Source organism: Scatophagus argus, chromosome 13 (assembly GCF_020382885.2).
Source record: "Scatophagus argus isolate fScaArg1 chromosome 13, fScaArg1.pri, whole genome shotgun sequence".
In the NCBI taxonomy this organism is placed as follows: Eukaryota; Metazoa; Chordata; class Actinopteri; family Scatophagidae; genus Scatophagus; species Scatophagus argus.
In genome coordinates this window covers 5973821-5991559 of record NC_058505.1, presented here as the reverse complement: position 1 = coordinate 5991559, position 17739 = coordinate 5973821, and the positions used below count along the sequence as shown (strand labels likewise).

The window sequence follows — 17739 nt, the reverse complement described above, 5'->3', positions numbered from 1 at the left end:
AATGTCACCTGTGCCTCTCCTTTCACCAACAGTCCATGGATTAACTAATGCCATCATTAATGCTGGTTTGTCACATGCAGAACAAATGATTTCTGTGAAAATAGCAAATTTCTTAAAATAATACCAGAAATTAGAGGATGCAGATTGACAGCAGTGACAAAGATAGCAGATAGATTATATCTATCTATCTGTCTGTCTATCTATCTATCTATCTATGTATCTATCTATCTATATAACCTCTTCAAAAAACCTGCACACTTTGATCGATGTTAACTCTTCTGATAAGCAGCAATTTGTCATGGTTTGAAGTTTCAGTTTAGTTAGTTTCCTGTTTTATTTTGTAGTTTTTTTCCCCCCTTGTGACCTGTTTAGCTTTTCACTTCCTGTCTTTGTCTGTTTTCCCTCCTTTTTTGATTGCTTGCCCCGCCCTGATTGTTTTCACCTGTGTCTATTACCCATAGTCTATATATACCTGTGCTCTCCTTCAGTTAACTGTCAGTTTGTTGGGGTTTGCTGCCTTTCTTTTGTTTTGTACATCCTGAGTTTGCTGTATTCCCTGCGTTATTTGGATTATTCTTCGTGTTCTTCAATTTTACCTGGACTATCAGCTGCCCTTTGTTTGCTTCTGTTCCTTTACTGAGTAAGTTTATTAATCGCATTCAGTACATGCTGCAGAAATCTACTGACACATGCCAAAAGATGAGCTGAACTTAATTTTTAATGTGCTGAGCATCATTACTCCATTAAGTCACCTCTATAAGGTAGCTGCAGAAATCTCAAAGACCTCATAATAATAATTTTTTTTTCTTCAGCAAAATCACTGGTTTGGGACAGTTAAGAACAGTTTTATTTATTGCTTGTTTTTCAGAACTGTAAAGAAATGAATGTCAGTTGTTGTGTGTAGTACGCTTTGGAGCAGGTGAAAATCTTTTACATGTTCTACAGGTATGTTATTTTTATTTTCTCAGTCAGAGGTGTTTATATGACACCAACACAAAGCCCATATCCCTCTCAGCATGTGAAAAAACAAGGATAAACTGTTTTCCTCGAAGCTCTGGGATCTCTGGAACAGACTGTGAATGGTATCTTTTATTTATGGATGGATTCAGTGTGATACATAAATAATTTCTTCAACAGGGTGTCGGGGGGGCTTGCGGTGCCGTTCCCAGCCGGGGATGATTTGCAATTTAGGTGTGGCACTGAAGGCCAGAAGTGCTGGATTTGGCACTGAAAAAAATACAGACAAGAGCTGTGATCTCGTGTGACACAGAATAGTATTACCATCTGTAGCCAAAGAACCGATTGCTCTCCTAGATTGTATTGAAATGAGGGGACATCAGACAGGTTTGTGGTCATGATGAGCAGTTTTTTTTTTTTTTTTTTATAGCTTTTGCTTACTACCAGGCTCTAAACAGCCGTGCTTGCAGCTGCCTTTAAATATATAATTTTTTCCATTTTTTCATTCCATTTTTTGCAATAATAGTAGTACAGATTGACACCAACAGCAACTCCTTCACATCCCACGCAAAGTTTGTAATATCAGTCTACTGCAATACAAGGATAGTTTCCAATGAAAGAGGTTACCTGCTTAGTATGTGCGGAATTTCTCACCTCTTTCTTGAACAAATGGATGGGGCAGAGTCGAAATGCCGCTTCTTGTTTAGTTAGTTCGAAGAACTCTCAAAGAGCAGTGGGCAGAAAGGTTTTTCCATTATGCTCCAGCTGAGGTGCTTAACTTCCTCTTTGTTCTCTCTATTGATTCTAGTGTACTCTGGCTCTGTGCACCAAGCCGGTGAACCACCCACCAGCTGTCCTTGCGATGTCAGCGATGTGAAGAGTTTGATAAAACCACAGATGGCACGCTGCTCCCACCCATCCATAAGTGCCATTCCTGATGTGTTGCCACATAAATGGAGTCGATACAGTTTCTACGGCTGGAGCTGAAAAATTGATTAAGATGGAGAGAGGGGAAGGTCCTATGGATGCTGGTGAGTCAGTGTACCGTACTTGTACGTACAGTATGTGTTGTATACATAATAGCACAGGAGGTGCACTTTCGCACTGGTGTGTGCTTCATGCTGTCATATGATTATCAGCCTCTTTTTACTGCCACAAAGAACAGGTGTATAATACCCATCCAATCACAGTTGAACCACTTTTCCCTGAGCAAAAGAATCATTGTTACACAATGTCTTTGTAGATTTGTGTTTAGTTTATTTCTTTATTAACAAATAGTGTCTATAGAACATGATACATACTGTGATATGGCCTGACGCTGCAGGCCAGTCAGTATGTTATCAAATTAACTTTCTAATATGCTTGTATTTGCTACTCAAAAACATGATGCCAGCTAGCTTTAACTAATATAATAATATATCTGATGTTAAAAATAGAAACTCATTTTTACGGTCATTGGTGCCAGCAAATTTCAGCCTTCTACCTAAACTAGGACAATGAAATAAGAGATTTAATATCATCTTGTGTTCATTTTGAGTTAACAAAACATGTTCATCAGCAACAAAGTTATTGAGTTATTGCTTGTTATTGCTGCTTTACCCCCCCCCCCCTTTAGTAACTTTTAAATGAAATTAATGAAGCATAATAAACAAAATGGCATAGAAAAAATAGAAGCTTGTAGAGATGTTGTAACCGAGCAGGTCTGTCATGTTTTCCTGCTGGCTACTGTGCTGGAGTTACAGCAATTTACTCGATTGTCACAACCCTGCAAGCGAGTAGCCCAGCTACCCCATGCAGCCAAGCTAACCACACATATTCCATGGACAAGCTGATTCATGTCACTGTACTGCTTTATAATGTGACCAGGTCTTTAAAGATGAATGAAAAAAAATCCAACATCTCAAAATGATTTCCTGACTGACTCTAATAAACTATACTGAAGTTACTTTTAATTTCATGGCCATCTCTTGCAACAAATCATTCTGAACAAATAAGAACGCAATTAAAGTAACTTTGCCTGCCAGGCTGCTAACAGCTTTTGCTGTATGAGAATAGTGCTGCTGCTTAAGGGAAGAATGTCTCTGTGGAAACTACAAGGCGATATGGAGCCATGTTTGTATTATCATTTCTTTTGTTACGGTGATGGTTGAGCCACCAGCTGAAGCTTGCTCAGTGACTGGTCAAGGACAGCCTGAGCTCCAAATTAATACATGCTTTCTAAACATTCCTGAAATTCCAGAAATAAAATACAAGTTTTAATATCTTTGAATCACTTTTTGAAAACGGCCAGTGGAATAAATATGAATAATCTTTGTATTCTGATTTGTAGTAGTAGTACTAGTAGTAGTCAGTTGTTTTGGAGGGGGGTGGATGGAGAGTGCATATGGATGCAATAGAACTATTTACATTGTCGACTGAAAAAGATTCAGTTCAAACGTGCGTTTTGAGTTCAACTGCTGTGCATTTCAAAGTGTCTGTGATCAGCTGAAAATAGATATTGAATTGCCAATAAGCTGAGCCTCTTCTTTCCTAGATACTGAATACCCCTTGTCTTATGTTATGTAACTTTCTGTTGGTGCCACCAGTGCTGACAGGGGCAGAACACAAGGACTGCTTGTGTCTAAAAATGTCCTCCTAATACCTTCTCCTGAGTCTTAGACGTGAAAGGAGGAAGGACAAGGCGTTACTGTGACATGGGACCATGGGAAACACATCAAGTGAATAAAATCTTTAGTTTTTCAACTTTTTTTGTGCACTGAATTCTGACCCCTGGCAAAAAAACAAACAAACAAAAAAAACTCATTCAGAACTCCATAATGTTGCAAGTTATTATCATAAAAAATTCCACTTCTGCCATATTTAAACATTTTTGTTTAGCCATTTATGATGGTGTATATATAAATGTGTATGTTAAATTACAGTAATTACAGTGTGCATGTTGTACATCCACTGTTTTCAGTCTCTAAATCTGGTGTAGAGAAACATGGTTGCTTTAAATATTCCTTAGCCCATACTCTACTCTAACAGTATAAACAGGCGTGTAGAAGAATTATGGCCCTCATTTTCCCTCCGCAGCTGAGAAAGTCAATGCTGGCAATGTGTTGCACTTGCTCTTAAGGCAGAGAATTGGTCTCTGTCCAGTAGTTGATCAACCTTTTGCGCCATAATCTGCATAAGTACAAGAGACATGGATTTAACCTTAAAACTTTTTTGGTCTAATAGCTAAATATAGCCCAAAGCCAGGAGCAATTGACATAAAAGACCAATTTTATTACACTAACATGTCATAAAGGTAATTGTCTTTCTCTCTCTCGCGCGCACACACACACACACACACACACACACTGGCCATTAAATACCACTCTAAAGAATCCTTTCCTCAAACCTTCACCACAAATGGTCTCCAGTGTGCTCCTTCACATTCTGCAGGGCCATTTCTTAAAAGAGTAACCTTGTACAAAACTATTAATTTACAGAAGATGATACATGTTATTACTGTATTTTGGGAGATGAGTGTTGCACCTTTCAAACTTTCTGTCCCTGCATGGTATGAATGCAGTTTACAAGGATATACAAGACAGGTTTACCATTTACAGTTCTTTTTTTTTTTTCCTCTCTCTCTCTCTCTTTTTTTTTTTTTTTTTTTTTTTTTTTTTTTTTTAAATAGGTCCTTGACTTTGGACAAGCTGACAAAATCAGGCCTTTGCATCTCTAGCATCTTCTTTAGCTCCATAGGTTGGTTGAAAACACCATTTCCAACTGACTTTAGTTTCCACTTTGAGTCATGTTAAAAGAGGAACCCTATAGGAAGCCCTATATCCACCTAGAGGTGAATATGAACCTGCTGGATACATGGCCTAAATTGTATTGTGCTAAAAGACAGGCTGTCAGTTGTGGATTATCGTTTGATATAGTCACTTTAGGACTGGTTTAGAGCTCTTGTATCTTGGGGTTAGTTAAGGTTGTTTCCTAAAGGTTATGTTAAGAAAGGTTATATTATTGCTTTGAATAAAGCCCATTGCTCACCGCTTCCACAGATGAAGAAATGAGAAGCTTGACAGGCCTGCAGCACCTGTTACTGCTGCTGACCGATGGATTGGAGTTTTGGGGAGTAGTTCAGCAAATGGCCAATTCCGTGATTTACAGGTTTATTTTCCAATTATAATCTGTTGACAATCACATAGTTGCTTCTTGTGTGTGTGTGTGTGTCCCAACAGACCATCACTCTGCAGTTAAACAGTGTGTTAACCCATTTATAAAAACCTCATCTTAGTTTTCCAGAGGTTGCTTTCCCAGGCAAGAGCCTCTGTCAAAAAAGGCATTCGCTACTCTTTTCATCAACAGTGTCATTTAATGAGAGGCACTTACAGTAGACTCTAACACAATTAGGTGTTTCATGGCAACCTCGGGAGTAAAATTAATCTCTCAAATGAAATTGGTCTCAGTGCTCAATATGTCACCCAGTGGGATGCAACTTCATTTCTATTCATTGACCCTCCATGAATTAAAGCTCATTTCCTGTACGTGTCGCTTCACGGAGGCTCCCACAGCGGGATGCGGGCTTTCAACCACACTAGCTCCCAAAAAAAAAAAAAAAAAACAACCTTCCCCTCTTTCCATTTGATTCAAGGATTATATCTGATTAAAGATTTGAGCTGGACAACCTCTGCGACAGACGTGCAATCTCCTTTTGTCCAAGTCCTCTTGTTAAATTTACATAAAGCTGATGGGGATTTTGGCTTGCGATTCTGCTGATTCTCCCACGTTTGCTATGCACAACAACGACTACGTTACAGCACATCAGGAGAAAAAAAACAACCTTAGTCATAGAACTCAGAAGTCATTTGTTGATTGATATATTGTTGCCAGGAACTGTTGCTTCAGTGAATAGGTCAATGATTGGTATTGATAGCTTTTTTTTTTTTCTTTTTGTTTTAAAAAGAAAAAAAAACCTTGAAAATGACATTCAGCTATTGTCATTGGCTTGTGCCGATCTACAAACAATACACTTAATACACTCTACACATCTCATCTCAAATGTCATATTACTACTTAATAAAACTTACTACTGTTCAACAACAAGACAAAGACATGTTTTTCTTTTTCCCTTTGGTGGAAGTGTATTGTGTAAGTGTGTATGTAAACATAGTTTTGACAGCCGCTCTCAAATGAAGAGAACCATGTGCCACACAAGCAAAGAAATAATACAACCAAACTCCTTACATACTCATAGTCCACAACTAGGACAGGTCGGCAGCAATAGAAAACAAGTAATACATCTTTTTGTTTAGCATAGTCATGAAAATATCTGTTTTATACAAAAATTAAATACAGTTACAGTATGTTACAACTTTTTTTTTTTCCATACAGGTGGGCTCAAGCATGACTACAAAGCCTCTGAAAAAGAAAATGTAAAAGTACTAGATTGGTATTTGTCAAGGGGCTGGATAATAATACATGTGCAGCATTTGGCAAAATAACAGACACCCTTCAGCAAAGTAAAATCACTAGAGTCACCAAAGCACAGGGAGGTGAAAGTGAGAGGAAAAGGGAAGAGTTTGGGGTGGGGGGGTGTGGGGGGTAAGAAGTAAGGAAGGAGGCAGTGAGGCAAGAAGTTTTAAAATGTCCCTGTCCACATATTTTTTTTCTCATTTTAATAATTTCTGATGATAATTAGAAACCATATGTTTAGTTTTATACATTTTGCTCTCAGAATCTGGGTAGCTCTATCGGAGTCTCCAGCCTGCGTTTTGATGAAGTGTCAGCCACTGACATAATCACACAGTGTGGGCTCCAACTGTTTCCTCTGTGTGAAGACAGCAGTGACTTCAGCAAGCCTTTCATTGATCCATCTAGTATTCAGTATAACAGATCAGCGCACAACCTGTTGCACTAGTAACACCTTCACCCACCACTGTGTCCTTGGAGATAGAAAAGAGTTGCTTATATTGTATTATTAGCACACTGTCCAGACATCCTCTGTTCTTCATGTCCTTGATGTTGAGAGTCCTGTCTCAACATGTGTGGTCTTAGGGTTTTGGTGGAGGATGGGAGGCCGTCCAGGTCTCTCAGCAAAGGGAAACAATCGATAGCAGGAGCACGACAAGGGTAAGCGCGAGCTGGTGGCCAGTGGGGGGGTGACTGAAGGAGGCCTGTCCAGACAGTTGGTCATCACACTCCCCAGGGCCCTGGCAGCGAGCTCTCTCGCACAGGACACCCGTGAAGCCGGGGGGACAATGGCACCGCTGATGGTGGTGGCACGTGCCACCATTCTGACAGCGCAGCATCGCGTTGTCACACACTCGAGCTGCAGGGACAAAGAAAAAGGGCAGGGGAAACAGGAAGGGGTGATTAATAGATCACTCAGGGATAGAGCGGCACAGAACATCAACAGGCAAGTTCACAGGGCACAAGCTGCCTCTTCTAGCGCTGTCTGCATCGATCTGTGTCCTTAGAGCACAGCTGACACATTAAGGAGGGTGAAACCAAGGACTTTTGTGTACAAGTCTGCAGAGGAAGAAGAGACAGATAACCAGGGCACATACTGTATGAATAGTAGAATGCAGCCCACAGCCTGTGGAAAAACATGAGTGACTGTTAATGACAAAAGAACACAGACAGACATTTTATGGATAATTTTAGGAGCACCAAAGGGACTTTAGAGCAAATAATCCTGGCAAAACAAAAGAGCAAACAAACCATGGCAGTGATGGGCTGAAATTAATGATTAGTGATTCAAAGGATGCCAGCATATTGTGAAACAGGCCCTCTCTGCAGTCCTGCAGAATTAAATTTTGCCTCCCTTTTGCACAATGACACTCAAAGAACAGAAAGAGGAGAAGTCATGGGATGGATACCTGGCTCCACCTACACCATCTCTATCTTTTGATATGCAAATTCACCAATTGCTGTTATCATCTTCTCAACCAAAAAACAATAAAACCCTGTTAGAAGACATGGACATAATGTCCAGAGCTGCAGTTTCTCATAGCCAACAAACATTTCTTGGTTTTGATATAGATTTATTGGGACTACATAAGCTGATATTCACATTTCCAGACAAAAACTCACAACTTAATTATCCCAGGAAGCCCCTCTGCTGGCAGAGGTGAAATCCTGGAAGAGGTAATATTTGCCAAGAGATTTCAGTGTAATTGGATATCTCTCCCTGCATAAATAGTAATCACATTTTTGGTTTTCAGTAATGTAGCTCATGCATCAGAATAAACCCAACAAATAATCATAGCTCCTGCCAAAACTGATTAAAATGGCATTGATATTGCATTTAATTAATAATATTCCCATTCATTCCACACAGAAGCTGCTGTCATAGATATGAAAATCCACCTGTGGATATAGGGTTTTATTGTCAGAATGGGATTTTCAATACTTTTGTAATGAAGTGCTGTAAATTACTCGTTTGGTGAACACATTTTGCTGGCCTTGTTTGCCTCTACTTTTGAAAACCCTGACAGATTTAGTGTGACAGCCTTGTTGGGTTTTTATAGAGATTTATTTATAGAGAGACTGATAATGATAGCGTTGGAAGAGAAAAAGTAAAAGTTCTTCCAGTCATTCAAACTCCTTAGAATGCAGCAGGTCCTCTGGCTGTGTGGCATGATAGATTTCTCCCTGTATGATTGTTGAACACTTGTGCAAAATAATGAGTCTGGCAAGAAGCCACTGCTCTTTGATTAAGAAATTGACACCAGAACCTGACATTTACAATTGATGTTTTAGATGGATTAAAATTTTTGGTCACAAAATGTTTTTGAATCGATGCTGGGAACATAAGTTCAAAATGCTTATATTTAAATGACACACAACCACAAAAATCCGATGTGCAAATCACATCATGAATAAGCTGTTTGTTTGCATTCATCTTCCTTTAAAGGGCAAATCAATACCGTGCCAGAAAAAGCATTATGGTGCAGATAAGAGTGAGCATGATGAACATAGTCTTGATGATTTCATAATTAGAGCCAGTAGTGCAGTGGTGAAAGTGGTTAGATTCAAATTTCATCATTATTACTGTGTATAGAGGCAGCCATTGCTAGTAAAGTACTCCTCTCATTCTCTTTAAAAGCAATGTCCTCTCTGCCATGAGCACAGATTTTTTTTTTTTTTTTTATTTCAACAAGGCAACATTTTGTACATACTTTGAAACTGCCTGCTGAAAATAAGGATGCAATTCTTTAAATGCACAGCATGTAGTTTCTGCCCAGATCTTTCAATAAAAACAAAAGACCTAAGTAGCTTGGGATGATGGGAGTCTCTTCATTGTTACACAAAAATAATTGCTGATGAAAAGCTATTTGTTGTGACTGAGGCAGAAATGTTCATGGGCAAAATAAAGTTTTATTCATGTAATGTTTGGTCACGTTCGTGGACTTTCTTCCTCACTCTTCTGACTCTCTCTCTCGGAGGTTACAGCAACAAGTAACCAAAAGAAATCTGCAGGAACAGTGATTAAAATATCAGTTTCTCTAGGTTTGAACATTGTTGGAAACATTTGGAAGTACAAGACAAAATATAAAAGAAATGACAAAGAATTTTTAGATATTTTAATGTGGAAATATCTTTCAGAGTCAATAACAATGGACTGTCATGCCACTGTCATCTTTTTGGCAAAAAAGCTCTGAAAACCCAGTGCATTCTACAGGCCCAGCATGTACACAGAACTTGCAAGCTGGTGAAAAAGAGTGGCAGATGGATATTTAATATTTTTTGGATATAAGAGATGGATATTTTGCTCAGGACTAGTAGTGAATCAACTCTATTACTTGAATGAAAGCAAAGATACTCCTGGTCAAATATTACCCCAACACAAGACAGTCGTTCAGTCAAATTTTTACTTCAATGTTCTGGAATATTTGGTTGAAGAAAAAAAAAACAATTAAGTATTCAAAAATACATATTCTTGTGAATGTTAACATATTGACATGAATGATGATACTAATTCTAGTGACTTTATCCGATAAGATGAGTCAGAAATGTCAGCTCCGCGCATTTTCGCTAGCTTTATGCTACCACAGTGGATCTACATAGTACCCAGTCCCAGTAGTAGTAACATAGTGATCAAATCCATAAAAGTTCACAAAAAGTCAACTGATTTGAACAACCATATCATAACAACTGCAACTACTACTAGCAAGCCTTAGCCAGGATATAATGGGGAATGTGCACTTCACAAATATATTTAACATACTTAACTGCCCCATCTTCAGTGGGTTCAGGCATTAATGGCCTTCTGGCTACACTGCAATCAGCAATGTCAGCTTTCTAATTTTACAGCTAATGGAAAACATCTGCTTTGTGTGTTTTGGTAAAAATTTCCACAGGATTAGCGGAGTCTCCACCGTCAAGTCGAGACATTAACTTTGCTGCCTGTGGCCGAAGGATAATCTGTGTGTCCTCCAGCAAACCCTCAGGACCATTGTCTCTCTAAAAGCATCTGTAGCCCAATTAGTTTTCTTTTCCAGAGGCTTAAGCCTGCAGTGTCTTTGTGGAGCCACAGGGCCCTGCTGTCATGGCAGAGTACAGTGTAAAATGAATCAATTATGCTGTGTCAATCAGAAGAAAGCTCACTTAGTGGCTGAGTACGTGTGAGATAATGAAAGTTTGTAAATTCTTTAGCATTTTCAGTTCCTATCTATTATTTTTAAAATGAAAATGTCAGTGACACTTTCTTTGTTAACGCAACACGGTGAGGCAAAGTTTGGGATTTTGCTACAATGTGACGCATTTACACACGCATTAGTATACGCATCAGTATAACTAATTTATACTTTATTATGTATACTTAAATATGAAATGTAAAATGTGAGGGGATGTTTAAATGATCATGTGTATTTTTGAACTTGTATCAAATTGGGAATTAATAAGGGATAAGAAAATTAATTATCCAATTTAAAATAAAATAAAAGAAAACAGCACAGTGTGGGTCATCCTCACATTGTGGTAAAGCCTCCAAATCAATGGATCCTGCATTTCCCAGAATACAAATCAACACAGGGCTGCTATGTAAAATTTGTAGTCTCAAGTCAAAATAACATTTTTCAGATTAGTCACAGAAAACCCATTGTTTTCACTGGCTGAGCAAAACTCTCTTTTGACAAGTACAAGGAACTTGAAGTATAAAATCACTCTTTAATCATAGATAATAAAATACAATATGCTTTTTGAATGTTCTTTGCGATACAACTTTACCCCAACATCAGTCACTCTGGGATTTGCACTGGCAGCATGTGAGAACACAGCAATTCAAAGCACTGGCATACTCTCCCTGAGACATATGTGCACCTCACACCTCTGTCGATTGTGACATTTTAGCAGAATAACTGTTATGACAGATCCATTTCTGGGCCACATCCAAGCAACATGGAGAAAAGTCACCACAGTAACAGCACAACAGCGATAAAACACAAAGAGCTGAAATAAATTTCCTGTTGCTGCTTGTGTGTCTGGAAGCATGATGCAATTGAAAGATATGTTCATTCTGTAAAACACTATTGACTGGATTATTTGGTCAGGTGGGACACCATTGGGTCTACTACTACTAAGACAATGAAATACTGGACATTTTGTCCTTGAGTTTTTTATATTTTTATTTATATATACATATTTTTTTGTATATATAAATATTATAATATATATATATTGAGAGAGAGAGAGAGAGAGAAAGAATCTGGAAGTCTGTTTGTGCCTTCGACATACTCAGGCAGTTCTCTAATCCTCTCCTCTCAGTGAACCCCTGATGTCCTTAGACACTGTGTGACTAAGTCTCTGAGATACAGCAAATATCAGCGTGATATCAGGTTAAAAGTCACAAATCGATGTCCTGGGCCATAAATCCTGTAACTCTTTTTGCAGAAGATCTAGATCTTATGTGGCAGAGATAAGTTCTGCTTAATAGTCCACCTTTTTAAATGCTTCAGTTCATATCAACAGATCTGATGCTTATGCAAATCTTTTGCAAGTTTGTTGTAATCACATAAAGCCTGCCAGGGAGTTGTAATATTAAAGATCTCTCTCTCTCTCTCTTTTTTTAAAAGAAATAGTCTGGAGAGGCAGCAGTTCCTCCATTTAATTACATAAGTGGGAAAAAAAAAATCATATTCATAGCGATTCATTTAATGGTTTTAAAATGCTTTTATTACTATAGGTTCACCAGTGCAATTAACTATAGCTGGAGACAGTTTTCAGATACAGGATCTGCTAATTATATGCTCTGAGACAGAATAGTGTTCCTTCAATTACACTGAATCAATATTTTTTGCCATGATGTCAGGGAAAGTTGAAACCTGCGTTCAGCCTCCTGTTATCGTATTAACATGAAGGCTTCATCGTTAGTCATGACTCTCAGCACTGAGGTTCAATACAGATTGTCAGCTGCATGGTAACACTTGACGGTGGCAGGGATACAATACTGCATCTAAAGACATGAAGTGTACAACTCCTGTGTTCATAAATGTCAAGGAGAAATTGGAAGATGAGAAAGTTAAAGGGGCAGTTCAAAAATTTTGAGAAACATTCCCTTTCCTGCCAAGACTCCGATGAGAAGATTGATACCACAGTCTTGTGGGTTAAATATGAAGCAACAGCCAGCAGGCTGTCAGTTTAGCCTGGGACAAAGACTAGAAGCTGGCTTTGTTCAAAAATGTGTGAACACAATAGTGTAATATGTGTTAAATGTGTTAAACTGTTTTTATCTGCACACAAACAGTGTAAAAATTAGAAATTGTGCTTTGGGTTGGTGTACAACCAGTCTTACACCAACCAAAAGTGCCTGTATTTAATGATTCAGAAACTATTTTGATAATTTATTAATTAAGTCACTTTTTAATCAAAAACTCAAAACATTTTCTGCCTCCAGCTCCCACAAACATGAGAATTTTTTCCCTCCACTTTTATATCACTGAGGCTGTTGGTTTGTCAAAACAAGACATTTAAAATTGTCACATGTAATTATGACATTTTTTTTTTTTGCCAAACTATTGATTGTTTATTCAGTCTAATCCATATTAAAAATGAACATCAGATGCAGCCCAACATAAATCCTATTACAAATAATTTCCTTGTTTGTTTCAGAGATTTTGCTGTTGTGCTGTAAAATGTCACCTCTCAGCAAAAGACAATGTCTCTAAAGGATTTTTCTCTGAAAACATCCACTGCTATGGAGTTTTAGAACTGCTAATATGAGTGCAGAACATGCAGTACACCTACATGTAAAAGACTTTGATGAAATTTTTATTTCTTATATTAATACTGTATTTTGAAACTTTATATGGTAATGATTCAGAATTGCTTGTAATCCACTCGAGTGTAGTAACTGGATTTTTTTTCCCTCATCTGACTGCAGCAAACACTGGACTGTTTTCATAGGTGCATCTCATTCTCAGCTTTATGAGTCCAGAACGGAGAAAAAGAAAACGCCCTCCCTTGAATGTGGAAATCCTGAAAGTCCTCTTTTATTTTTTTTCCCTCTTCTGGCTGTGAGATCAGTGGTGCAGATGCAACACTCACTACACAGGATATCTGGGCCTGAGGATTAGCTGGAGATAGCTGGAGATCAATCTACATAACCCCCCCTGGAGCTTCTTCTCTCCTTCCCTCTCCTTCTCCTCTTTCCTTTTTTTTTTCCTTGTGAACATGGCAGAAAGGGTGCATCCCCAGAGAGAATTCTGGGTATTTAAAAAAAGGGCATGATTAAAGGGTTTAGGAGGCTGTGGACTCTGATCATGAGGCATGTGGTCCATTCCCTACAGTGTTCTCACAACAAAAGGTTTCCCTTGTAAGGACCAGTGTGTGTGTTTGTGTGCATGCAGGATGAAAAGCTCTGCGCTTTGGGAAAACAACCTCCAACATACCTCTATTTGCATATTCTACATTACTAAAAAAAAAAAAAAAAAAAAAAAAAACCCAATCAATAAGAAATCCATTCTTTTTATGTATTGTTAGTGTCATACTGAAGTTACAAAGCCTATAAGCCTACCTTGGTTACGATTTGCAACACCAAGAGATGAAGCATTTGCTCGATCTGTGTGAAAATGGGAAAGGTTATATATTACACTGAGTTGTCATATATTTTATGCTGTTATGTAGTTAAAGCACAAGGACAGCATGCATAGATTCTGCATTTTACAATGGTCAGTTTGCTATCGGACCTGCCTCAGAATTACTGGAAAATTTCTGCTGTTTGGAGTAGTAAAAGTGCTTATGTACAATAATGTGCATGCAGCATAAATGAGTGAATCTTCCACAAGACAAAGGCAGAGACATGTGCATATGGTAGCTGCCTTTGCTATCCAGCATGAGAAGTCACCTTCAGGCATCAACATGCGTGGGGATGCATGGTGGGAACAACGTCTTCATAAAAAATGTTTTTCTTTTTTCTGACTTTGGGCAGAAATATCTGTTTGTGTGCTTAGAGCAAATATTCTGGCGTAGAAAGAAAAGGATTTTCAATACTGCCTGCTGATATACTTGGCAGAACAAGCAGGAGTCCTGTGGCATTTCATGAGCTAGCAAGTCATTTTAATCTTAATCCTTATTGTTTTATCTCATTAACTACAAATCATATGCTTGACATAACTTGCTAAACATTTTGCAGTTGAAGGCTCTTTCCACTTAAAACAATGGATACCTACAGGATAGGAAACCTTTCAGGCGCCTATTGTTTTCCATTCATTTATGTGCAATTTAAAAAGCCTCCTAACATGCTTGTGGTGTAATTTGATATAAATATTAATAAGCACCATGGTCATTAAGTTAACTGCTCTGTGATTTTAATGTGATTTTTTTTTTTTTTACATGCAAATGTAAAGAAACCAGCCATAGGTTTCTGTTCATTACCCACACAGAGAAAACAACAGCATGATTTCCAACTACTTGTGAAGCACATATTGTTTGCAATAACCAGCTAAAACATAAAAACAAAACAAAAAAAACTTTAAAACTTAAACTAACTTAATTTATTTCAAGAATTTTCTCGTAACTGACTCTTAAAACGGCACTGGAGAAAAGTAAAGTTTTCACACCATGGCTCTGATTTGCTTCCATTCCTAAAAGTAACAATAAATCTACATTTATGGTTTGTTAGGATAGATTTTTGTCACCGTAGAAAACATAATGATGAACGATAATGGTAATGTACAACCCAAATTCTCACAGCAACAAGACTAGTCATGCCAATTTAGAAAGTTTGATCAACTTACGCACTGGTCCATGGTTACTGGGAATACCTGTGGAAAGAGCAGAGAAACGATGTTTAATTAAAGCATGACTCATGTAGTTTTACTCTAGAAACAGCAAGGCAAAACATGTTTTGTGTGTGTGTGTGTGTGTGTGTGTGTGTGTGTGTGTTGTTTTCCTTGAATAATTCAAAGCCCACCAACACTTGGTTCCAATTGGTCTCCACTGTGCCCACTGATTAACAGCTGACATGGTCCAACACCCACCCGATTCTGATGATAATAACAGGGCTGCCAGTGATGAAATGTCAACAGAATGAAAACTCTTGAGTACATAAAAGTTTTTCATCAGAATTTGAAATAAACATGTTATCAGCGGTTTGTTTTCCTCAGCTGCTATTCGCTTAGGTTCAACGGTATCTCATTTTGGTCTTTGAATCAGTGAATTGCCGAATCAAACCTGTCAAAAAGCTTCTGAAAATAATTTATAGTGTTTGTTATAATCTTAATGAATTTACCTGTGATGTTGTACCACAAGGAAAACACCTGCTTGTGACTTAAAGGCAGCAGGCAGAAAAAAATAATAAAATGTAGATCTATCTAGGCACTAAAATAGCACCTCTGCATGGCAACCTTGCTGCAGCATTTGTCTGAAACATATCGTCTTATGAGGCTGTGGAGTCACCATCTTTGTGTGACATTAATGTAATCAGTGGACAAATCCTACCCCACAATTATCTGATCCTTTTTTATTTTCTCATACATTACCGCTTTGTCCTTCTGTGATTGTCTCATTGGGATTTCCTATTGTTTGCACTCCATTCATCACTTCATTACCAGTTTGCAGCTGTCACAACAAGTTTTGGCAAGTGCACAACACTACAGCAGCAAGAAAAGCGTGGATTTTAAGCTCCAATTTGCAAGAAAGCAAGCTGCAATCCCTAACCAATAGCTGTTCTGCGAGAGAAATGGAGGGCAAACAATATTGCCCTTTGAAGCAAAAGCGCATTCTACAGTCTGATCAAACGCTCAGCCCCAACCCGTCTTAACCTGTGAACCTGCTTTGGAACACAAGATGAGTTGACGCTCCCTGCAAAGTGGACTGTCAACATAATTCTCGAAGTGATTCCTCTTCTGTTCTGCAGACAACTTACAGATTTTCTCCTCCTCCTCCTTTTAGGGAAGCCTTGGATTTGAATCACTCAGTCACTATGCTGCTGACAGTTATGGCCCATAGCAACACAGGGCTCCATTTTGGGCTCTTTAATTTATTAGATGAAGCGTCATGTATGTCCATATATCTGCATGTGCAGGGATTTGAATATGTAATAGACCTTGTCCTGTACCTACCTGTGAAATAAATTACTTCCATGATTAAAGAGGAAGACTTGATGACAGATGAAAGCTATTAAACCATAATTACATTTTGCACGTTCAGCATATTTGTCTTGAAAGGAGGGCTGTATGTTCAATATCCTCCTAGGAAACATGAGCTTCACGTAATGGTTAAAGGCATGTTACGGGACCTGGGGTTTATTTATGAGAAAAATAAGTGTAATTTAAGACAAAACTGTACCCATTCAACACCTGGGGGACCAATATTGTTACGTCACTTCCATGTGCAACATTATTGCATTTTATGCCACTGCCAAACAAATGCTAATATTGCTTTTGATATGGCTAGACCTTGGTTTCATCGGTTCAGTGCAGATGCGGCCAAGTGCTGGATTTTTTAATAACGGCCTGTCAATCTGACAGTGAGCACCACATTGCAGGGAGACTCATAACACAGAAGAGGTGCAAGGGTAAATCCAGCAATATCTCCTTAGAGTTCACAAGCGTTCACACAAACAAACTCCCACACGTAATCAAAGTTGTTGCACATGCATGCACAGACACACGCACGCACACATGCATTCACAACCAGACCATAAGACGCATACTCGTACAAATGACTGTGTAATCCTCCAATCCATCATCAACAAATGGCACAAAAAAACCAAAAGCACCGTTACTGCACACATGTGCTCTCACCATATCAGTGGATCAATAGCAATATCATATCTGTATACAGATCTAATCAGAGCACCATGTCTAAGAATTCAAGCCAGACAATCAAACTGAGCATCTGAAAAAACCTGCTGTCCGTCCCCGCAGACTGCTGCCACAAAGTTTCTGACTATAAGGCTGAACGAGTGTGAACCAAGGACCAGAGGGCTAGATCTTCCACCATCTGGCCTCGCCTGGCCGTCCACCACCACATCCCTGAGTGGCTGTATTAGATTTATTGAGGCAATGAGCCCCCTGCCTCAGGCATGGGATTTGATAAATGTGGCTCAACTCCCATCCAAGATTATAATGGGGATAATGCAAAAGAGCACCTTCTGCCTCAGAGTTACCACGTGAACAGGCAGAAAAATAACCACACTTGTCATGCAGTTGAGGCGGAAAGGAGTGGTCTTTATGTTTACTTCACAATCAATGAAAGAAACAGTGTTTCTGAACTACTAAGTCCCAGAAAAACAAAGAGGCAAGAAGGGACCGCAGCCAACAAGTGCTCATATCTAGATAACAAAATAAGTCATTTCTT

At 38.6% G+C, this 17739-nt stretch overlaps 1 protein-coding gene and 1 long non-coding RNA gene across 7 annotated transcripts in view; one reads left to right on the top strand and one right to left on the bottom strand.

Moving 5' to 3' along the window:
• Positions 1 to 483: 483 nt before the first annotated feature.
• LOC124069825 lies at positions 484 to 16528 on the top strand. 5 transcript variants are annotated; one of them, XR_006845107.1, is made up of 3 exons: positions 484 to 640; positions 1766 to 1988; positions 16330 to 16528. It is a non-coding gene; the product is annotated as an uncharacterized LOC124069825 (long non-coding RNA). The 5 variants fall into 5 exon arrangements; XR_006845110.1 differs by lacking the exon at positions 16330 to 16528 and adding an exon at positions 6991 to 7005; XR_006845106.1 differs by lacking the exon at positions 16330 to 16528 and adding an exon at positions 4625 to 6045.
• The window catches only part of LOC124069824 (netrin-G1-like), a 59947-nt gene continuing 48059 nt past the window's right edge, over positions 5852 to 17739 (bottom strand). For both annotated transcript variants that reach the window (XM_046409289.1, XM_046409288.1), the window contains exons 5-7: positions 15174 to 15200; positions 13952 to 13996; positions 5852 to 7264 (exon numbers count right to left, since the gene is read on the bottom strand). In XM_046409289.1, coding sequence (XP_046265245.1) covers positions 7026 to 7264; positions 13952 to 13996; positions 15174 to 15200 — 311 coding nt within the window. In that variant the 3' untranslated portion in view covers positions 5852 to 7025. The remainder of the gene's footprint in view (positions 7265 to 13951; positions 13997 to 15173; positions 15201 to 17739) is intronic.